This window comes from Haliotis asinina, chromosome 1 (genome assembly GCF_037392515.1).
Source record: "Haliotis asinina isolate JCU_RB_2024 chromosome 1, JCU_Hal_asi_v2, whole genome shotgun sequence".
In the NCBI taxonomy this organism is placed as follows: Eukaryota; Metazoa; Mollusca; class Gastropoda; order Lepetellida; family Haliotidae; genus Haliotis; species Haliotis asinina.
The window spans coordinates 4481416-4505035 of record NC_090280.1 but is presented as its reverse complement, the minus strand read 5'-3'; the positions used below and the strand labels follow the sequence as shown (position 1 = coordinate 4505035).

Here is a 23620-nt window from a genome sequence, read left to right as displayed (position 1 = left end):
CCTCGGTAACCATCGTTATCCAATCAAACACTCAGATGCCTCATAACGGGAGAAATCGGAAACTAACGGAAATTGCCGAGATGTCTGACAGATCGCAAAATTGATGACGTATACACATAATGTGATCCATAGACAGTCGTCCGCACACTATCGCCTGTTGAGCGATAGAAGACAAGAAAGGAAGATGCGGAACAATTGGGGATCATCAATGGGAGACGCCTGCTAATACTGACGACACTTTGTAAGAATGACCTTAGTATACAGATCTGTGCATCTGCGTGTGACTGGTCGTTTCAAAATAATATTGCAACCCCCCAGGTGCACTTGAAGTTGAATCTGCTTGATTTATTGAAATGAGCTACACTCATGAAAAACGCATACCAGATCTATCCAATACTACAGCAATAGTCAACATGAATGTGAGCGATGTACATATAAAAATCTTTCTGTTCCAAATTTGGCGTTGCCGTTCAATGGTGTGTGTAGTCCAGTCAAGTGACCTAAGGAAGTTAAGTCTCATTTGTAATGATCTCTGAATAATATCAGAGAATCTTGGGAATAAGCTAAGGCATATTTACCTTGATCAAACCAAACATTACCATCACTTGCTTAATATTATAATATTCTGTATTTAAAATTAGCTGTCCTCAATGCTGGCCAGGTTAACCTCATTTTTACATGAAGGAGTAGCATTTCTCACCACTTCATCATATTTCTGTTTCTTGAAAATGAAAGAAAGTGGTGGTGGTTAAAATTCAAAGTGGGTGCCCCTGACAGTGTCTCCTATGGTTTTCTATGATCTTCATGCAGAAAGGTCTTTCCACCAAGAAATCAAGCACACATGGTACTGAAATGTCACATAAATTTACTGCCCATAAATATAAACTGCTTGAACATATGCTTCTGAAAAAGTATTTCTGTGATATTTCCCCTTACTAACAAAGCATTCAAATCACAACACACATCATATATCATTCCAGCTTATGAATCGTTTAAGGTTTCAGTGGTGAGAAAACATGCTCATTATTTACAAGTGTTTGCTGGTTTTTCATTATTCTCCAAGATGTGTACAAAAGAATGGTTCACATAAGGAAACATCTTTTGGTTTTGTGCACACTGGTTTTGATGAATTTACCCTATTCGGAGGTTAAAATAACCCATTGCCTGACACCTGGGCCAAGTCAGTTTTCATTTCGGGCAATCAGCTGATTGTATCTTACTTGTCGGTAGGCTTGTAGATAATATCTGCTTGCGATTTCAAACTGCAAATAAACTTGGACTTTATTTCATATCTACTCAAAACGTAGCTATTAAATTTCACAATGATTTACATCACTATATATCATATATATCACTTCCAATTAACAGTTCAGTAAACATTAATCAAGTACCATGTTTATTTATTCTCTCATAATTTCAACATCATGGTTATGTCATAAAATCAGGGCAAATGGAAAAATAGTGAGGATCAGTTACTTTCTGATCTGGAGCAGACTGACTGACTTGGTTGACACATGATAGCATTCCATTTGCATAGATCAATGCTCATGCTGTTGATCACTGGATTGTTTGGTCCTGACTAGATTATTTACAGACCACTGCTATAAAAGTTAAATAATGCTGAGTGTAGCATTATAAAAAACCCACTCAGGCATGATTGTCCAGTTCTTAGAGCCACCACTGACCGGTGGGAAAAGACGATGACTTGAAGAACCTACCTCACCTTCAACTCAGTATCTGTTTAATGGTGAGTTTCCTTGACCATTTAGACAGGCTGAAGTTCAATTTACAGGCTGCAGACCATTTTCATTTTTATACCCCCGGCATGTAATGCGGGGGGGATATAGTCGACGCCTCGTCTGTCCATCCGTCCGTCCCCCGTCTGTCCGTAATCATTTTGTTTCCGGAGCATAACTCAGAAACCGTTCAATATTTTTAGACCAAACTTGATAGATGTAATGATCTCAACCTATAGTTGTGCCTTTTGCTATTTACAGAGTTTTGGCATTTTTATTTTTTTCGTTTTTCCATGGAACATTTTGGTGTTAGTCTAGTGGTGGGGCAGGCTTCGTTTCCGGAGCATAACTCAAAAAACGTTCAATATTTTTCTGCAAAACTTGGTAGATATATGTGGCAGACCCAAAAGTGGTGAAATTTGGTATTTACAGGTTTTTGTGATTTATTGTTTTGTCGGTTTTCATGGAAATGTTTCGGACTTAGTCTCAAAATGGACAAATGGGCTTCATTTCCAGAGCAGAACTCAAAAACTTCTTAATATCTGTCTTTTGGTGCCTTTTGGTACAGTAGAATACTTTTATAATGAACACGGATATAGCGAACTGATTAGCAATCCCCGCACATCCCAGGTAACACTAATTAACGGTGTGAATAACGAACTGAGCGAATTCAATCAGTGTCATTGCCAGTTAGCGATGCTCATTTTGAAATCCTCGACAGTTCCAGTTAACACTAATTAATGGTGTGAATAGTCAATTGAGCAAATTCAATCAGTGTCAATTAGCGGCGTTCACTTTGAAATCTTTACACCCATGTGAAGTTGTAGTTTGCATTATTGACCAATCAGATTGCCAGAGGCCGTAAAGCCCGTCGCTGATGACCTAGTTTTGTATATTTCCGGCACAGCAACTCAGTGTTTGGCGATTTAATAGTAAACGATAAGTGCATCCCCTCAAAAGGCCTGTGTATATGCCTCCCACACACATCAGAAATGTTGACAGAAGCTTTTGATACTCGTGAGACTTTTAGAATATGATATATTCAATGACGAGTGTGTAGTGACGAGTGATCTGTATAAGATTACTGACTTTGTATTGAAAAGAAAGTAATATGAATGAATGAATGTACGAATAAACTGAGAAGGAATGTGTTGTACTGTATAGTGTGTTTTACTGTTCTTTCAATGGATTTTTCGTGAATAGCGAACTATGGGTATAACGAACTAATTTCAGTGGTCCCATGTAGTTTGTTATAAAAGAATTTTACGGTATTTACAAGTTTTTGTGATTTATTATTTTCTCGGTTTCCATGGAAACGGTTTAGACTTAGTCTCAAAATGGAGGGATGTGCTTCATTTCGAGAGCAGAACTTAAAAATCATTCAATGTTTTTCTGCAGAACTTGGTAGATATATCAACGTGGTGCCTTTTGCTACTTACAGGCTTTTGTGATTTCTTAGTTTCTCGGTTTCCATGGAAGCATTTTGTACTTAGTCTGAAAAGTGAGAGGTGTGTTTTTCGTTTCCAGAGCAGAACTCTAAAACTTCTAGATATCTGTTAGTAAAACTTGGTAGATATGTGTGGCAGACCCCAAACTGGTGCCTTTTGCTATTTCCTTTTTGTTTGATGTATTATTTTCTCGGTTCCATTAACATGTTGCTGACTTCGTTTCCGGGGCACAGCTCGAATACCATTTTATGTCTTTCAAAAGATCTTGGCAGATATACGAGACAGATCTTGAAATGGCGACTTTTTCTGATTACAGATATATGGCATTTATATTTTTCATGAATTCCATGGAAACAATTCAGACTTGGTCTAAAAACTCAATAAGTAACTGTCCAACAATTTGTCCTTTCAAATATGTGAGAGTCGGGAAATATGTCATCTTCTGATGACTCTTGTTTAAAGGTATTTGTTGAGACCAAGGTTATTTGTTGATAAATGTTCGTATTGATACATTCAGATTATAATACAGTGAAAGCAGTCTTATTAATAGGTAAATATAATTGAACACCTAGCTTATTCTGGAAAGCACTGCTGTCCTCCTTGTTAGCAGCACCTTGTTGTTTGCACCAAGATGGCATTGTGTGTGTTTTGGTGATCGTAACTCCCATCCCTTAACTCTGACTTACGACTGTCATAGCACTAAGGCTGACTTGTTTACTGTTTTAGTTTTTGTAATTGATTCACCTGCTTCACACAGTTGGAGAAGACTTGTGTAGTGCGTGAAGTTTGAAGCAATCAAACATCTAATACAGGACAAATTTTATGGATAGCAACTTCTTGAGTTTATTAAACTTTATTTATTTATTTAAACTCAAGAAGTTGCTATCCATAAAATTTGTCCTGTATTACAACGCCAACTTCTTAATGCCTTTGAAGAACCAAATCAAACAGCTGCCATGCACTCTGATGTGAAATGTCACCTGTACTGGTGCTGCCTGACAATGAAACTTAATGACACTAGTAATAATTTACCTGCACTGGTGCAGTCTGGGTATAGTGGAATCGATCCCTGCTGAGAAATATATGCACATATCAAATTTGGTATTTTTTGTTTTCACGTGGTATTCAGTGTATAGTACCTTATAAGTTGCTTACTGACTGAGCTCAATGTTTTGAGCTACTAATTTTTTTGTTCACAAACCCAAGCTGTTCTCTTCTTTACTCCCTCTCCTCATCAGATCTGATCTGACCTATTCCCCTGTTCCTGTCTTCACTTTCCCTTCCCATCTCACCTGATCTGAGCTATTAACCTGTTCCTGTCTTTACTCTCTCTGCCACTCTCCCTGTCACATCTGAGCTAAGGTGTTCAGCTGATCACTTCTTCACTCTTTCCCCATCACATCAGATCTGAGCTATTACCTGTTCCTGTTCACTTCTTAACACTCTCCACCAGATGCTATACTCACTGTTCACTTCCTCAGCATTCAATCTCTTCACATCTGATCCTCATAATTCTTCTGATCTCATTATTAACTCTCTCCAACATTTGCCATCCTCAGTACTCACCTCTTTTTGCAACTATTTACCTGCTCTGGATTGTACTGTTATGGTACAAAATATACAGAAAATACACACTCGTAACAGTACATTCTTCTCACTCTTAACTAGGTGTTCTCACTCACTCACTCACTCACTCACTCACTCACTCACTCACTCACTCACCATATTCCAGCTGACCAGTGAAGATCCGGAGTAGAATAGGTCTTCAGCAAACCGTGCTTGCCATAAAAGGAAACTATGCTTATCGTAAGAGACGACTAACGGGATCCAGCCTCGCTGACTTGGTTGACAAGTGTCATCAGTTCCCATTTGCGCAGATCGATGCTCATTCTGTTGATTATTTTTTTTCACTATTATTATAGGATATTTATATAGCGCACATATCCATGCAACTGTTGTTTGCTCAAGACAGTGGTATTTGTTTCCCTCAATCATTGGAGGCCTAAGCATCACATCGTTTTATCAATCTCAACTCCCAGGGAATTATACAACTCTTGCTGCCACTAGGCGCACCAAGTTCATTCTGGCTCTCTCATCCTTACAAGGTACCCAATTCACAGCTGGGTGGACTGGGACACATAGTCACAGTACTTTGTCCATGTTAACTGCATGTTGCTATATATTAATGTGGCCACAATCTGGTCATATATCAACGGATTCGTGGTTTCTTTTAAGTGCACAGGGTTGTGTACTGCTCACTAGGGGTTGTGACAGCACGGAAAGAGTCTGCACATGAAGTTGACTCCAAGGTTTTTACAACAGGTCACAGGTGGGCTCGGTCCCGACACCTCAACCTCGCTGGATCACTAGCCTGGTGCTTTAGCCAGCTCACCTACCACACCCCCTGTCACTGGATTGTCTGGTCCAGACGCGATTATTTACAGACTACCACCGTATAGCTGGAATATTGTTGAGAGCGGCGTAAAACTATAGTCACTCACTCTCTCACTTACTCACTCTTCCAGATATTGAGATGTCTGACTCCTTTACCCAGCCCAAACTAACTTCAGCTCTATTCCCAAAGAAGAGAGGAAGAAAAAGAAAGCAGGATGCTCCTGTGCCCAGTGAGAGCCTCTCTGTTATTGAGGTGGTGGGACCACGACTGGCATCACCCAGACCAATGTACACTGTCAAATCCAAGTGGACTACAACTGAGAAGAGACAGCTGATCTCCGCACTCAGAGCATGGTAGGCAAGGATGGGATGTGTGATACAAGCATTTCGAGCATGGTAGGCAAGGGAGAGGTGTGAGATACAAGCATTTAGAGCATGCTAGGGTAGGGTGTGAGATACAGGCAGTTACAGTATGGTAGGCAAGGATGGGATGTGAGATACGGACATTTCAATCATGGCAGGCAATGGTTGGGTGTGAGATACAGGCATACTCAGGAGTGAGTCAGTACAGCTGTAATGACTAAACAGCATGTCACAGCACTTATTTCCCTACACAACTCACCATTTAAGACTTTTGCTGTAGCAATCAGATGATTTGTAATTCCAAAATTTGTTGATGGTTAGGAAGTAGATCATTGCCTGAAAACTTTGGTTTGTGGAACACAAACATTGCTTAATTCGCTCATCAAATACTGTCTAGTCACATTCAATTCATTGAACCTGTTTCCTGAATGTCGTTTAGCCCCTGTGAAGCAAGTCTGGAAAAAGTGTACAAGATGGTGCCGAGCAGAACCCAACAGGAGGTGAGCCAACTGACGGCAGAATAAGGCAGATACAAGAGTCGTGAGGTGCCGGTAGGGTAGTCTAATGGTGTTAAGGTGTTGACTCATCACAACAAAAACATGGGTACAGTGTATCAAGCCCATTTCTGTTGTTACCCTCCATGATATTGCTGGAAAAATAAATTTTTAAACTTATCCTATCTCATGTTATGCATCTCTCTTCCTCTCTTCAACCCAGTGTGGAAACGTGCTGTCAGCAGTTGAATCAAAACGTCTTGGCCTCCAACCACCCAACCTTTGCCCCTGCAATAGACCCCTATCAATCATCTTGTACGTGCAGCCGATCAAGTGACGTCCTCTGCTTGTCATTCTCTTTCTTATCACACCACAGGCTGGACGTGTTGTTTTGTGAGAGAATTGATAGCTTGATTTAGTGATTGATGACAGGTGTTTCTAAAGAGAAGAATACTTCTAAAAAATGCAAGTGTTATGGTGACTGTAACTGCAACTTTTCGTCGGCAGATCCGCACAATTCTTTTGTCGATTGTATTGGCTTGTGTGAGAGGTCATCTAGATGTAGTTTCTGTGTGGGATGAGATGACGATGAATTTTGTTTGAACTACCAGAGATTGCAGATGGAGGAGTCTGCAAAACAGCATCGATCTGCCCAGTATGAGCCCTCCCATCCGGACTTGCGTGCAAGTGTCAATTCATCCTTTTGAGGCAGAGGTAACAGGGGCCATACAAATCGACGGAGGCTATCAGGTGATGCACCTAGACCCAATGGGGGATCTGGCCAGGCTGACCCCCAGAAGACAGCCAAGCGGTGACTCAAGGACATCAGAGCCAGACCGGGTTCTTCCACCTCCATTTGTACCCATCCAGCCGTGGGAGGAAGATTGGGGATTTATGCAGCGAATTGGACGTTTTTAGAAGATCCATTCATGATGTCCATTCTGTCCAACGGGTATCAACTGCCGATCTTACCCGACTGAACAGTTAAAAGTGTTGCGTGTCACCATAGACACCTTACTGGAGAAACGGGCGAGTCCTTAGGGTCAATGCCGGTGGATCCAGGGTTTTATTCCCCTATTTTTCTAGTTCTGAAGAAAGACTCAGACAAGCTGAGACTAATATTCAACATGAAGGTGTTCAACAAGAAGTACCTACAGACCCCTCCTCACTTTCGAATGGTGTCTGTAGCGTTGCTCAAGACTATTATCAAACCGGGTCAGTCTGGATTTGCAGGACGCCTACTTGCGCATTTCGATTTGCCCGACACATCAGAGGTTTCTGCGATACATGTTCCTGGGCATTCACTACCAATGGCTTGTGCTCCTGTTTGGAATTTCTTCAGCCCCGTGGCTGTTCACAGGGGTCACAAGGCCGATCACCAAATTTCTGCATTGCAGGGGCATTGTGTTCGTGGCTTACATAGATGATTGCATCCAGACTCAGAACAACGCTGGTATTCTCCTACTTCACATGACGTTTGCGATGCGGCTTCTTCGCCAGTCAGGACTGATCCCTACAAGCCGTCGGCAGTTCATCGGGGCAGTATTCAACAAACTTTTTGTGCCAAGGGAGAGGTTCAACAAGATGTTACATCTGATTCCCCTTGCCTTGTCTCAGCCCAGGACGCACTGGCAATGGCAGGAGCTTTTGGGGTTACTGTCGTCTGCTCAGGCTCTCACTTTCAGGAGTCAACTTCAGCTTCGACCCTTGCAAATGTTTCTTGCTCCTCATATCAGGAAGGGCGACCTGTCCTCATTGATCATGTTACCCAGGGAGCTTCATTCTCATCTACTATGGTGGATGCAAGAATCAAACGTTTGCGGCGGAGTTTGTTTAGAGCCGTTGGTCCCGCTTCACCACCTGTATGTGGATGCGTCACTACATGGGTGAGGAGCTCACCTTCTCGATCAGCAAGTGGCAGGGCAGTGGTCTCCCGCACATCGCGCATGCCACACTTCTGAGGTGGACTCAACAGTTTTTCAACCTGGTCAACTCATTGAGCATAGTGGTTAAGTCAATCACATTCCAGGGGTAAAGAATGTCATCGCAGACTCTCTGTCACGCCAGAAGCGTCCGGCCCCAATGGAATGGAAGCTGCATCCAGAGGCTCCTGCTGACAGAGCCGACTACAGACCTGTTCGCCACCAGATTCAATCATCAACTGCTGCTGTTTGTGTCTCCAATTCGGGATCCGTTAGCCTGGGGACTAGACGCCCTCGCAATACCTTTGGACGGTCTCAACGCATACACGTTTCCGCCAGTGGGCCTTCTTCCACGTATACTTCTCAAGTTGCTTTCGACTCGGCAGATGTCATTGCTTTTGGTCACACCCTTTTGGCGGACAAGGACTCTCTGTCATGTCCGAAGTGTGATCCAGATCCAGTGACACTTCCCGTTCAGTCAGATCTACTGGTGCATCTGCATTCTGATGAACTACACTAGTCTCCACTAACGCTCCATCTGCACGTTTGGCGCATTTGCATTGGTCATTAACAGCCAAGGTTTATTCTAAACGTGTCGCTACTGCCATCACTACAGCGCATCGTACATCCACAAGGTCGCTCTATGATGAGTGGAAGAATTTCGAGTCGTAGAGGGAAGGGCATTATGTCTCTCACAACATCATCGTCACAACACCTATGGTCTACTAGGAAGTTGAAGGGCGCTACGTTATCTGCCTACTTAGCCGCACTTAACACAGTTATTGCAGCTGTGTTGGGAGTAAAGTTGTCTACTGTCCCTGAGCTCCAGTCTCTGTTGAGGTCGTATAAATTGGCCAGATCAGTCACAGAAGTTTCGAGCCCTGTCTTGGGATTTGTCCGTTGTATTGGCTCATCTTACATCAAATGAATATGAACCATTGACTGGGAAAGATTTTGAGCATGTCACTTTCAAGACCTTCTTCCTTCTGGCCTTGGCTACAGCTGCGGGTATATCTGAGTTTCATGTGTTGGATGTTTCGTGGGTACGCTTTGAAAGGTCTCAACATGCTAGAGTGTTCCTAGGCTTAAGGTGGCATTTCCTTTGCAAAAACCAGTTACCAGGACAGTCAGATCATACCTTCAGTATCCCTCCGCTGTCATCTATCCTGGATCCAGAAGACACTGAAGATTTATCCTTGTGCCTAGTTCGGACTTTGGGGATATACTTAGCCGCCTCTAAGGACCGCCGCAGACAACGTAAGAGTCTCTTCATCCCGCTTTTGACGGCTTCCAAAGCAGAATATCGCGTACAACCTTGGCTTTCTGTGAGTGTACGCCTTTGCAAAGTTGCCACCACCATCGTCCGCAAATCCTAATGAGACACGTGCGCTCGCTTCCACCATGGCACTCCAAAGGAACTGTTCACTACAAGCCATTATGGAAGGTTGCTTTTGGAAGTCAGATACTGTGTTTGCTGCTTATCACAGACGTCAAAGGCCTTCATCAATTTGGTCCATTTTGTCCTGGTACATAATGAACGATATCGATGTTATCCATATCTTATGTACTTTGTTCCAATGGGCTAGATCGTTCTCAGCTAGAGAACTAGGGCATGGTGTACTGTCATACCCATGGCTGGATAGACTGTGCGGGCAGTGCAGAGATGATCGACTCTCCGCTTATTGACCTCTGCTCTCTGAGCAATCACGTCAGTGAAGCGTTGAATTCCGATTACCTAAGGATTTTCAAAGCGTTCACTCCTCTGTCCTTTCTCACCTTGGTAAGTAGGAAGATCGGTACCGAACGTTGAACTAGCTGAGCATCCAGGCTGCTTCTCCTTTCAATGGGTGTCTGTTGGGGGTAGTTTTGAAGCAGGGATGTGCCAGATCACTGGGGTCTCCTGATAAATCGTGGGGAGGCAGCGTTTGGTTGATAGAAGTTGCGGCTGAAACCACATTTACTCGGTAGCACCCACGCACTAGAGTTTTGTGCCGTGTAAGCCAAGGGTTTTCCGAAGCAACCCATCACAAGAACGGAGTAGCATAGCTGGATTGGTGCTACTCTTGGCCCCCTTGTGGAATGCATCCTCGTCTGTGCAGTGTGTCAGAGGGTAATCTACGGCCCTCCAGCCAACTGTGGGATAATGCATAACGTGAGATAGGATAAGTTTGGAAATTTTAACTATAAATATATTTATATACTTATCCTATCTCATGCGATGGATGCCCACCCTCCCTTCCCCATATCACAGATTACTTGGAGCTCCAAGAAGAAAATGACAAGTAGAATGCGTCACGAGATCAGCTGCGCGTACAGGATGATTGACAGGCGCCTTTTGCAGGAGCAGAGGTCAAGTGGTCAGAGGCCAAGAAGTTTTGACTCAACTTAGCTGACAGCACGTTTCCACACTGGGTTGAAGAGAGGAAGAGAGATGCATAAGGTGAGGTAGGATATGTATATAAATATACAATTTATAGTTAAAATTTCCTAATCGGCATAAAAACATACTCACTAACAATAAAATCATTGAGAAAACTATCAATACATCGCATTACAAGAATACCTTATGATTACTGTTACGTGACACACTTGGCAACAGACAGTCTCAGGAGAAATAGAAGAAGTTTTGAAGTGAGTTAAACACACAGTTACTATTGTCTGGGGCAGACATGCATATTGTTAAGGCTGCTATTTGACACCAGATAGATAATTTCAGGAGTTCAAAACTTTTCTTAAAAGCCACTTGCCACAGGGTGTCTGGGCAATAGGATTTTTGAAGCCCTGAATTTACATGTCACTTTGTGACGATTAGTAAACGAGTAAGCTAAACCAGCTCGGTCCCGAATGTGTCACTGTGTCAATATGTGTTCCAGGTTGCAACTGAGGTGCTGCGGTTGCGGAACTCTGTTGTCCAACAAGGTAGGTATCCCAGTCATCTGACAGTGACAATGGTCCATCTCAAGGCACCATCCATAATAAATGGTAGTTTGTTATCTCCATCTGTCCACTGCAGGAACTCAGTCCGCTCCATCTCCAGGCTGTGCTCAGTAAAAAGAATGTCTTGTAGATGACCCCAGTACAATACATGATGACAAGGCAGGGCAGTTCAGTGTACCCCACCCACCTGCTTTGTCGTTCCCTACGCTACCATTGCATGAATTCCATTGAAATTGTCAATCACCATTCATGGCAAGTACAAATTCTTTATGGCAGTATTAGAAAGATTTATTCCCATTAGTTAGACATCACATCGTCAGACACTGGACTAGGTTTTATTTAGGGCAACACCTATGCATACATGGGCATGTTAGTTGAACCTAGGAAAAGCTGTTATTTTCATTGTGCTATTTTTGACAGAATATGGTCTTTATGTGTATCAAATCTCTGTCTACAAGCTATTTCACCATAATATTATCATTTATTGTCATTTGTACCTCATATGCCAATGATATTGGTCTGACTGTAATGAAGTTCTGTTCTGTTCTGTTATTCATTTTATGGGCCATACCTATCTCTTTAAGAGGGAACAGAAAGGGGGTTAGCTGTGCATACAAACGAATGGTTTGTTGTTTTAACCTGTCTTACTTTTGGGGTGTCTGTCAAATAGGAAGCTAACCTTCCAAAAAGTTCCTGGACCAAAGGACCACTGAGTGAACAGTAATTTGTGGTCCTGTCTGTACTTCACATTTTTTAAATCTTTAATCTTTGTGAAGACCTTTGGGCCTGTGGCCCGAACAATACCAAGTGACATTGTTGTACAAATGTGCATTTTATGACCCAGTCCTGTGGTGGACATAAAGAGTACATAAGGCCAGTTTGACCTAGAGTGTCGTGATCATGCACCTGTTTGGAATATATATATCATAGTCTGGGTTAGCTCCACGCATCTTCACCAATTAGCAGCTACTGTCTCCCTGGGGTAAGGGATAGAGCATCTTTGCTGTGAGTGGTTGATGGGTTGTTCCATCTCCAAGCAGTATCATGTTTCGAAGATAGTAATTGCTCTTATTCTTGGTAATTCAGAGTTTAGTATTGGTAATATAATATAGAATGGAAAGCTAGGTAAAGCACAGTGTGCACTCACATAGCAGGAACATTGGCGAGTGTGAAGTTAAGTAACATAAGGCAGTGAAACAATATGCCAAGCCATCTCCTCAATCTGTATTTAACTTCGATTTGAGGTTAAGTTATCCCTGATTTCACAGGTCACATTTAAAGCAGAAATGTGGCCCTTTGGTGTGGACCCTGGGACCATGGATCAAACTGCAGATCAATTGTAACCTAAACGTTCCCACTTGATTATTCTAGACTTTATTCCTGTGGTATTCGTCATACTACTCTTGTTTGTTGCAGGACCAGGCTTGCAGACTCCAATCGAAGTAAGTAGATTTTTTACTTACCTTACCATAGGTCTATAGCATATTACCTCAAGCTTCGCTTAACAGGAGATCTGACGGAGATGAATTGCATTCAAACTTGAATGGCTACCTCGCAATCACAACATCAGGATACGGAAGTATCTGGATCTCCTCACTGTGCATGCGCGCCGATTCCTCGAAAACTTCACTTTTACTTCAAGCGGCGTCTGTGACAGACGGTTGTGGATTGCATAGATTTTTTTCTGGATCGAATAAAGTCGTAACTTTTTCGATACTTGTTTTTTTTCCAAGAGTTTTGCAGCTGGTATGTATTCTTTCTGTCAATGTGTCGATTTTACATGTAATTGTAAAGTTTTACACGTGCGGGCTATCTTGCGTGGCACATGTCATCGTGTCTCAAATGTTTTCGTGCATTTACCTCCATGTGTTTCTCGGATGGTTATTTGTTACGTTAGGACATTTATTTTCTTTCTTTGATGCCCTCCTCAGTCAGGATTATTCAATTTATTGCTTTGTGCAGCTAAGGTGATAGTCATTTCACTTGTCCATTGCACACGTGTAACACGATGTGTGGCGTGGTCCATTTTGTGTTAAGGGGGGTTCGTTTTCCACCCTGTTTTATCAGAGTGCTATTTCGTTTGTAACAGCTGTTGTATATGACACGACATTTTTGTCAGATTTGCAAGAGTCGTAAATCCGGCAGGGATCCCCACGCTGTTAGTCCGGATTGTGCGACGGTACCCTGCTCCTTAAGTCAGAGGTGCTTGGTTTGTGCGGACCTCTCTCCACAAGACTTCAAGACCTATTTAGCAGTCCTTAAAAAGAGAAGGTCTCAACAACTTAGGAAGATGTCCAGATCCCCAGCGTCTTCAGCGGGCTCTAGACTGTCTCTTCCCGGTTCGCCGGAGAACCTACCATCAGACTTCCCTTCATCTCATCTGGGAACACCTATGCCTACGCCTTTGCCTTCCTCCCAGACAGGGGGTTGGGTTGATGTGACAAGATCAGACGCCCTTGCTCATCCCGAAGTACAGAGGATTCTTAGGGTGTTACTGGTGCCTACCCTCGGATTATCACCAAGCGCATCTAACGTGACACCGCTGATTGGCTCAACTCAGCTTGGATCGGACTTGGTAGCTTCAGCTCAGGGCAAAGATAGTGGTCGTGCGCCTGCGCCAGTGTTTAGTGGCGCATCCCAAGCCAGACCTACTGTGAGCAGACCGTCGTCTGGATCGGAGGTGTTTGCTTTTGGTAACGCTAACAATGTGCCTTAGGATAGGAGACGTTCAGAGTTTTCTGGTTTTAGGAGATCACGATCTAGGAGCCCTCACAGTAGTTCATCGAGTGCTTGCAGACGCCGACGCTCAACGTCTAGGTCGCCAGAGCGCCGTGGTAGATCGGGCTATCGTAGGCACAGAGATAGACAGTCTAGGTCTACTTCAGGATCGCCACGTCCTGGGCAGTCATCCTTCAGGAGGCGTACGCCGGAGCGTAAGTCTACTGTGTCATGGATGGCAGACGAAGAACAGTGTTTTTCCCCTGACTACGAGGAGGATCCTACGCATCTGTTGTTTTCGATTGGATCCCGGACTGTCCTTCGCCTACGTTGGGTGTTAACAATAACAAGGCTATTAGGATTGAGCCGGAACTGTTGATCCCGCCTCACCCGATGGTAGCAGATGCTATTTCTTCGCTCAACGAGGACTTCGCCAAGTTGTCACTAAATGCAACCATAAGGGTGCCTAAGGTTAAGAAACAGGATTATAAGATTCATGGATTGGATTTTGCTGATTCAGGCGCAGGACTGGTCGAGGCTATCAAGAGGCTATCCTCGTCAACGTCCTATAAGGTGCAAGATTCGAGGCTGCAACCTATTGATGCTGAGTTGCTACGCAGTTTGAAACCGATTTCGGCACTGGCTTCAGCCACTTCAGCGGCAGCAGTAGATCTTACAGAGAATAACAAATCTAGACTGGAGCACTTGTCATCGCTCTTTGTGTGGCAGGGTAAAGTCCTGCATGACTTGTTGGGCCATATTAGGACTGCGTTGGCCATGACCACGGTGGTTTGTAGGTCTGATTTCCTAGATGCTTGTGCATGGCAGGAGGAGTTTAAGAAAAAGCTGATAAGGGCACCTTTCTCCTCCTCAGTGCTCTTTGGGGACGCTATACCGGAGGTATACAAAGAACATGCCGACCTCAGGAATACGGAGATCTCATTGTCGGCCTTTGAGGCGCTATCTTCTTCCTTTTGTGGCAAATCGGGATCGCACCAACAGGGACGCTTCTGCCACTCCGGGCAGAGGGAGAGGCAAGCGCCCCTCTTCAAGACGTTGAGGGCGTTACCTGTCACGACTGGTACCTCCCGCCACCAGCCGTGCCAGTATTCCCAACACCAGTAGGCGTGAGACTTGGAATCCTCTGGAGGAACTAGCCTATCCTCGGGGATTCCTATGTGACCGGAATTCTAAAGAGAGGCTGCAAACTTCCGTTAGTTCGACCCCCGCCATTAACATCATGCCCAGAGGTACGAATGTACTCGGAGTCGCAAAGTCTGCTGTTGAGGGACAACATCGCAGTGTTGCTGGGAAAGTGCGTCATCGAGGAAGTACCGGTCCCACACCTCTCACCAGGGTTCTACTCAACGATCCTCCTCGTTCCCAAGAAAGAGTCAGACAAGTTCCGAATGATTCACAACATGGCGGCTTTCAACGAGCGTTATCTGATGGAGCCGCCACACTTCAAGATGATCTCCCTGGAACAGCTACGACTCAAGTCGGCTCCGGGTGCATGGTTGTGCAGCCTGCATATATTCAAGATGCTTACCTACATGTCCCGATCCATTCGGCACACAGAAAGTTTCTCAGGTTTGTGTTCGGGGGTCACCATTACCAGTGGCGAGTCCTGCCGTTTGGCATATCTGCGGCCCCGTGGTTATTCACGATCATGACTCCCATCACTCGCTATCTGCACCTATGGCAGACAGAGTTCGATCCGTACATCGACAACTGTCTCCTCAATCAAACAGGGAGAAGTTGCAGTTGCAACCTACTCAGGAGCTAGTATTCATCGGGGGCCTCTTCCAGACCCAGCTCGATCGGGTTCAGTTTCCGCTCAATTGCTGGGAGAAGATTTCCTGTTTTGTGCTGATGGCGTTGTCAGAGCCTTTACGCTTAAGAGAGTGGCAGGCGCTCCTGGGTCTCCTCACGTCGGCGCAGGATCTAACGCGCAGGGGACGGCTAATGCTGCATCCACCACAACGCTTCATCCGTCCTTACATACAAGCAGACAACGTTCAGACACGTCTACTACTTCCGGTCCATCTCCACAAGTACTTGCGGTGGTGGATGATCCAGTCGAATGTCTGCGAAGGAGTTTGTTTGAGCGAATTCGTGCAGGATCACGAACTGTTCGTGGACGCGTCGCTCCAAGGTTGGGGAGCGCACTTAAGCGACCATACCACCTCGGGGCTGTGGTCCGACGTGGAGGCAGGTTGGCACATCAACAACCTGGAATTAGAGGCAGTAATTCAGGCTTTAGATCATTGGGTACCACTTCTGCGTCACTCCAATGTGCTGATCATATCAAACAACTCGACTGTGGTATGGCTGATCCGGAAGCAGGGCACGACAAGATCCAGGTCCCTGCTAGATCAGATGTTTCTACTGGCCAGCATGTTGGACGCAAACAACATCGAGATAAGAGCTCGAAACATTCCGGGTTGCAGGAATGTGTTAGCCGATGCACTTTCTTGTCCAGGAAAGCCATCTCCAACCGAGTGGATGCTCCACCCGGTGATGTTCCATCTCATATGCAGAGAGCACGGACGTCCACTAATAGATCTCTTTGCCACAAAGTTCAACACACAACTCCCGGTTTATGTGTCTCCAGTACCAGACCCAGCAGCGTGGGCGACTGACGCTCTGTCCCTGTCATGGGAGGGGTTAGACGCATACGCCTTCCCACCCCCTGTGTTGATGCCAGCGGTAGTGGCAAAGCTCAAATTGACAGCGAAGATACGTCTGCTTTTGGTTGCGCCCTGGTGGCCAACCAGGACGTGGTTTCCGGAGTTATGCCATCTCGCAAGAGGAAGTCCATTCCAGCTTCCAGAGTGGGACCGACTGTTGCGTCATCCTCACAGTCTGTTGCTGCATCCGGACCCAGCGCGGTTTCATCTGTACGCTTGGTTCATTTGCAAAGGACGTTAAAAGCCAAGGGTTATTCATCGCAGGTGGCAAAGATTATTGCCAAGGCGCATAGACCTTCCACCAGATCACTTTATGATGATAAGTGGTCAACTTTTGAGAGTTTTTGCACCCAGAAGTCGCAGGATCCTCTTACAGCATCACCCCAGTTTATAGCTGAGTTTTTACGATATTTGCACTGCTCGAAGAAACTCAGAGGAAGCACGATTAGTACCTATTTGTCAGCATTAAACACAGTACTGGCTGTGAGAGGTGACAGAAGGGTCTCTAAGATCCCGGAATTGGTGGCGATGTTGAAAGCGTTCAAGCTGGAGGACCAGAAAGTCAAGTTTCGCCCTCCAGATTGGGATTTGAATATCATACTCCAACATTTGAGAGGTTGGCCGTATGAACCCTTGGAGTCAACATCCTTTGAACTGCTTACTAGGAAAACAGTTTTCTTACTGGCCTTAGCTACAGCAGCTAGGGTCAGTGAGATACACGCCCTGGACGTGACTAGAGTCCGCTTCGAACAGACCAGACAGGGTATAGCACACCTAGGACTTTTATGGGATTTCCTGGCTAAAAACCAGCTGCCAGGCCAGCCGGACAGATTGTTTTCTATCCCGCCTATTTCATCTATAGTCGGGCCAGAGGATAGAGCAGAACTCTTACTGTGTCTAGTCCGGGCGTTGAAGCCGTACATTAAAAAGTCTGCACCGCGTCGAGGAACTAGGAGGAGATTGTTCCTACCAATCTCGACGACGGCTAAAGGGGAAGTCAATAGAAACACCATAGCGCACTGGTTGAGGCAGACTATTCTGGCGGCGTATGATGCTCAGAGTCTCCCTCACCCGACAGCTAATAACCCTCATGAGATCCGGGCATTAGCGTCGACCATGGCCCTGCACAGGAACTGATCAGTTCCCGATATCATGGCCGGTTGTTTCTGGAAGTCGTCGACGGTCTTCGCTAGTCATTACCTGCGTGACTTAGCAGTAGTGGACATGGAGGGACTGCAATCATTCGGACCGTTAGTAGTTGCTCAGCAACTTACTCGTCCGATTGCCCTTTAAGGTATGTTGCTTCTTACCTTGGTCTATAGGGGTCTTGTACTTACATGAGATAAGATACCGTACCCCTCGGGTGGTTAGCACGTGACCCGCAACTCTGATTCTGTTCCAGTGATGATGAGGTGACAGTAGATGCGTCCCACAAGAGAATCAGTAGTGGTCCGTCTACCCCGAGGCATATGTGGGAATTATTACACACTGGTGGTCCTCAGGAATATGTCACCACCGTCCAGGTTGTTGTATCCATATGCTATAGACCTATGGTAAGGTAAGTAAAACATTTATGAAAATCTAAATATTTTAGATATTTAAATACTTACCTTACCATAGGGCGGTGACTCCCTCCCAACGCTGGATGCTCCTCCCCACTTCGGATTCTTCGGACCGGGAAGTAAAAGTGAAGTTTTCGAGGAATCGGCGCGCATGCGCATTGAGGAGATCCAGATACTTCCGTATCCTGACGTCGTGATTGCGAGGTAGCCATTCAAGTTTGAATGCAATTCATCTCCGTCAGATCTCCTGTTAAGCAAAGCTTGAGGTAATATGCTATAGACCTATGGTAAGGTAAGTATTTAAATATCTAAAATATTTAGATTTTAATAATTTTTAGCTTTTGATTACAGTTATGCCTTGTCAAACAGTCACTGTCCCACACTCCGATGCAAAGTGAATGTTATGAAATGATTTCCAAATTGTGACACAGATTTTAACTGAGAAATTGTCTTCACAGAAGCTAATACCGAAATATATGATTCATTTAAAATAGTAGTGGTTTCATTAACTAGTGCTGAGAAAAGTGCCATAGAACTCTGAATACAGTAAGCAAATACTGCAAGCAACTGCTTGGCTTTTTCCATAACTAAGTGTAAAGAGATGAGAGATCACCAAGACAAGCTTTTGCACACTCGCTGACCTTGGTAACATTGTGATGTCACAGGGTATTAAGTTTTGAAGCAGAGTTTCGCAATTTACATCATACAGTATTGTGACATTATTATAACATGGTGCTGAATTTCTGTAGAGCTACAAATTCAGGGGTTCAAAAATCCTGTTGCACAGGACAAGTCAGTTTTTATTTAGGGCAATCAGATAATGGTATCTTAGTTGTCCATGGGCTACTAGTCAATTTCCACTTATGGTTTCAAACTGCAAGTAAACTTGGCTTTCATGTCGTGCCTGCTCAAAACGTAGCTAATAAATTTTGCAATAATAATTAAGCAGATTTATCTTTCTTTGCTTTTTATGTCTTGATTATGTCATCAGAGCAAGTCGGAAATAAATCAGGAAAAGTTTGAACCCCTTAAATTTTGAAACACAGTTCACAATGACAAGAAACAATACAATGGTTCAAATAAGCAATGGCAACAAAAGCAACAGAGGGGTGGCGCTGTGACCTACTGGTGAAAGCGTTCACTTGTCACACTGAAGACCCAGGTTCAATTCCCCACATAAGTGCAATGTATGAAGCCCATTTCTGGTGTTGTCCGGCGTGATCTTGATGAAATATTGCTAACAGTGGCGTAAGACTAAACTGAACTAAACTCAGTATCTCCTCAGAAGCAATAAGACCCATGTACAGTTAATTTGTGGTTGTTGTGTCCCTTTTCAGACCTGGCTTGACTTTGCTATGGAGATGGTTCACTATGAGGAGGAGGATCTCTCTCGGAGCATGGCGAGGGTCAGTACAGGTCTTCAGACAGTTGATAAGAGGGCATTTGGGGACTGTCCTGTGACACTTTGAATGAAAAACACTTTGAACTCTGAAGCATGGTCAGTCAGTCTCAGTGTCTGTAAACACAACACATATTCATACCTAGAAACCTGCTGAAATGTGTGAAAAAAAATCTTTAAGTAAAATGATACGTGTTTTTTCTCTCGGTGATCAGTAAGAATACACTTATCTCCCTTCCAATATCCATTCAGACTGAGTATCCTGGATTCTATACCATACGTAATGGAAGGATCATGTTTTCACTGAGGTGCTGTGGTCATTGAGGTCAGCTACAGTAACAGCTTAAAGCTTGGTAATCTTGAGAATTTCCTCACCTTTGATCATGTTGGTGTTTGATGTATGACTGGTGGAATGGTTATGCTTTAGAGCAAAGGTTATGAGAATGGCGCGCTTTAGTATCAAACACTGACTTTTTTTAGGCCATGTCAATAGTGTCCAACTACGAGAGCTTTCCACAACCTGAAGATACAATGTCCCCCAACTATAAACAGCTGTACAAGTACCTCACTGCAGTACTCAATGGAGATGAGCCACCCAAGTTATCTCCCTTAGGTAAGTTGGCGTGGCACTGCTTAGCCTTAATGTTTGACAGGGTTAGGTTCACGATAGTTTCAACAGCCCTTAGAAATGATCAGCAAGTTGACATTTGTCTAATGGTTGGAGTGGTGATGCACAAGGAGATGTCAACAATTCTCCCTAAATGCTACAAATCTTGGACTGGTGCAGTATTTTTGATCCACCTTTACATACTTCTTTACTTGCCATGCTTTCTGTACCTTAACAGACAAGACATGCTTAAAGATTACATGCAACCAAAAAATCAAACAAAATTAAAAGCGTATAATCACAAATCAGAGAGTGCGTGAGTTTAGTTTTAAGTTGCACTCAGCAATATTGCAGCCATATGGCAGTGGTCTGTAAATAATCGTGTCTGGACCAGACAATCCAGTGATCAACAACATGAGCATCATGCGATCTGCACAATTGGGAACTAATGACATGTGTCAACCAAGTCAGCGAGTCTGACCACCCGATCCCAGTAGTCGCCTCTTACGACAATTAACCGGACATTGAGTCTTGACTGTGACAGAGTCTGCTTATCACAGTCAACATGTTTGTTATTGTTTTTGTTACAAATTAGTTATTTACTTGTTTGTGTACACAATCAAGATTAGACTACTAGAATCCTTGACAATACAACCTAATTTTAATATTTCTGTTGTCAGACTCACCTAATATGTTTAGAGACTTATAATGTAGAAAATAGGATTGACATGCACATTTAGTGTCACTCATTGTCAATGTTCAAGGTCCCAATATATCGCAATACGGGAAAAGGAATCACAGTATATTGCAATGCAATAAATATGCCAATGCACAGCCCTTCATATGGGTACAATATTTCTAGTGCAATGTATCAGTAGTTAATGATATCTGCTCTGTATGTCTGTGGAATAACAATACATTGAACTATACAATATTGATGATAACAACCTTACATGATCATTGATTAACTGTATTGTGTAGCAAAGTGTCCCTAATGAAAGAGGTTCAACTGTACTGTGTAGCAAAGTGTCCCTAATCAAAGTAGTTCAACTGTATTGTATAGCAAAGTGTCCCTAATGAAAGAGGTTCAACGGTGTTGTGGAGCAAAGTGTCCCTAATGAAAGGGGTCAACTGTTTTGTGTAGCAAAGTGTCCCAAATGAAAGTAGTTCAACTGTATTGTATAGCAAAGTGTCCCTGATGAACGAGGGTCAGCTGTATTGTGTAGCTAAGTGTCCCTGGATTAAAGAGGTTCCACTGTATTGTGCAGCTAAGTATTTCTGATTAATGAGGGGTCACTATGTTGTTCCTGACATTACATGTCTGGTGTGCAGATTCTGCTGTAATGCTGGACCTGATGCACAGTCTGACGGACGTGCTGAGTACAACAGACACAAGGCTGCAACGGAAGGTGATGAAGTGGAAGTTCTCCATGTTGAACTGCAAAGTGGACATCAATAACTTGCAGGACACAGCTGCCAGGACACGCAGAGCTCTCACTAATGGTAGGTATGCACAGCTGTTAGACCATCATCTCACCCCCCTTCTTTCTTCCCAGATATAGCTGTGATATATTCCTAATACACCATACAAACCAACAGTAAACCATTCTTACTATCAGAATGTTGGTGAAAGTTGGATGCAATCTCCTTCAGACTTAATCAAATTCAACTCACACACTTGTGTCCCAGACTGTTGTATAGCTGCGATGCCATCACTTAATCTAACAGATGGAGATATGAGATTATAACTGGTAAATGGCTCTCTATTTTGCTTGTTGTAAAAGGGGACTACATTTTGATCTGTTTGTAGACTTGACAAAGATTTAATTATTTCTTTGTTGTACTAGTTATTGTGATATACTGGTGATAGTGTCATCCTCCCGTCTCCCTGGTGTGTCACTGGTTGGAGAGCAACTGTTGTTGATCAGGCCAGGTCTGAGTGCATTAAGTGTTTCCAAGGTTATTATATTATTATTATAGTATGTCTGGCTGGGAAGAAAGACGAGCAAATGAAGGCATCATTGATGGTTCATAGATAGATATTTAGCTATGATATTTTATGTTTCAGTGTTCCCAGATGACCTCAACGTTCCTTATCAGGTCAACAGTGAAAGGAAAGAATCAACTCCCACAGGTCTAACCACACAACAAAAGAATCGCTCATCTGAACAAAGGGAGGCAACTCCTGGTCCTTCTAGTGACAATACCAGTGAGCCTCCAAAGAAGAGAGGCCCAGGGAAAGTTAGAAAGGGAGAACCTCCCCTGGAGAAACCCCTACTTTATTCTCTCAATCCTTTCTGTGTGCCAGTGGAGGTGCTCAAATTACGGTCCAAGAAAAAGTTGATGAAGTCATGAATAGAATTTTTTATGTGTAAATAAATCAGGGTTTCCAATTTTGTTACTGGTAAAATTTTTACTCCATGAAATGAAGAAAAAACAATAAAAAAGATGCTACTTGTTATACTGTATGGTGCTCTGCATTCAATGGCACCTCTGCTCACAGCATACCTCCAACCAAGTACAACACACGTACTTGCATGCGTGTTACTAAAAGTGCAATTATTCTAACCCTAATGTTGTACCTCATTTTATGTCACCTCTTGGAACCCGTGAAGATCTTCAGTCACCCATGGTTGTCATAAAAGGCAACGAACAGAATCGTGGTCAGACTCACTGATTTGGTTAACACATCTTTGTATCCCTATTGTGTGGATCAATGCCCATGCTGTTGATTGTCTGACCCAGATCCGATTAAGTAAATGCTGCTGACATAAAACAGGAATGTTGCTGAGAGTCACGTAATTAAAATAAAACAATATCCAAACAAGTACAACACGCATACTTGCATGCATGTTGCTTCAAGTGAAATAATCTTGATCCCAATGTTTTGCTCCATTTCATTTCACTTCTTGGGTGAATGAATTAAGACATCACTCAATTGCAAAAGATTTCTCACTGAGGTTAGTGTACATGTCAAGGTCAAGATCCTTTATTGACATCACTGGCGAATACTACTTATTTCATACTTAAACAATTGGGTTGCATATGCCTGTGGAGATAGTTTGGTTTTACTTTGCTTTTTACAATATCCTAGCAATATGACGACAGTGGACACCCGATATGGGTTTCATGTACTGTAGTTATGCAGGGAATCAAACCCAGGCCTTTCGCGTGATGAGGGATCACTTATGCCACAAGGGTGCCCTGCCACCCAGCTTCAGATCAAACCTAATGCGGATATGCATCTCACACATGAGGTTAGTTATACGCCGCTCTTAGCAATGTTCCAGCTTCATCGAGGCAGGGGCCCCCAGAAGTGAACTTCACACATTGTACCCATGTGGGGCATC

The 23620-nt window shown here is 43.7% G+C and overlaps 1 protein-coding gene across 2 annotated transcripts; it reads left to right on the top strand.

Annotated features, from left to right (window-relative positions):
- Positions 1 to 105: 105 nt before the first annotated feature.
- Positions 106 to 22835, top strand: LOC137278509 (uncharacterized). Of its 2 annotated transcripts, none has more exons than XM_067810918.1 (9): positions 106 to 241; positions 5710 to 5932; positions 6381 to 6441; positions 11231 to 11276; positions 12711 to 12736; positions 19602 to 19670; positions 20144 to 20276; positions 21603 to 21773; positions 22339 to 22835. In XM_067810918.1, the coding sequence occupies exons 2-9, from the start codon at positions 5718 to 5720 to the stop codon at positions 22623 to 22625; spliced, it is 1008 nt and encodes a 335-aa protein (XP_067667019.1). In that variant the 5' UTR covers positions 106 to 241; positions 5710 to 5717; the 3' UTR covers positions 22626 to 22835. The 2 variants fall into 2 exon arrangements, with proteins under 2 accessions (XP_067667019.1, XP_067667112.1); XM_067811011.1 differs by lacking the exon at positions 106 to 241 and adding an exon at positions 265 to 318 and having other exon boundaries at positions 22339 to 22731.
- The last annotated feature ends 785 nt before the right edge of the window (positions 22836 to 23620 follow it).

What these genes read in the sequence shown, in the direction of transcription:
- LOC137278509 (XM_067810918.1), top strand. Translation starts at nt 5,718, where the DNA reads ATGTCTGACTCCTTTACCCAGCCCAAACTAACTTCAGCTCTATTCCCA. An exon ending in GAACTCTGTTGTCCAACAAG is followed by an intron (nt 11,277 to 12,710) that starts GTAGGTATCCCA and finishes TGTTTGTTGCAG; the next exon opens with GACCAGGCTTGCAGACTCCA. An exon ending in GCTTGCAGACTCCAATCGAA is followed by an intron (nt 12,737 to 19,601) that starts GTAAGTAGATTT and finishes GTCCCTTTTCAG; the next exon opens with ACCTGGCTTGACTTTGCTAT.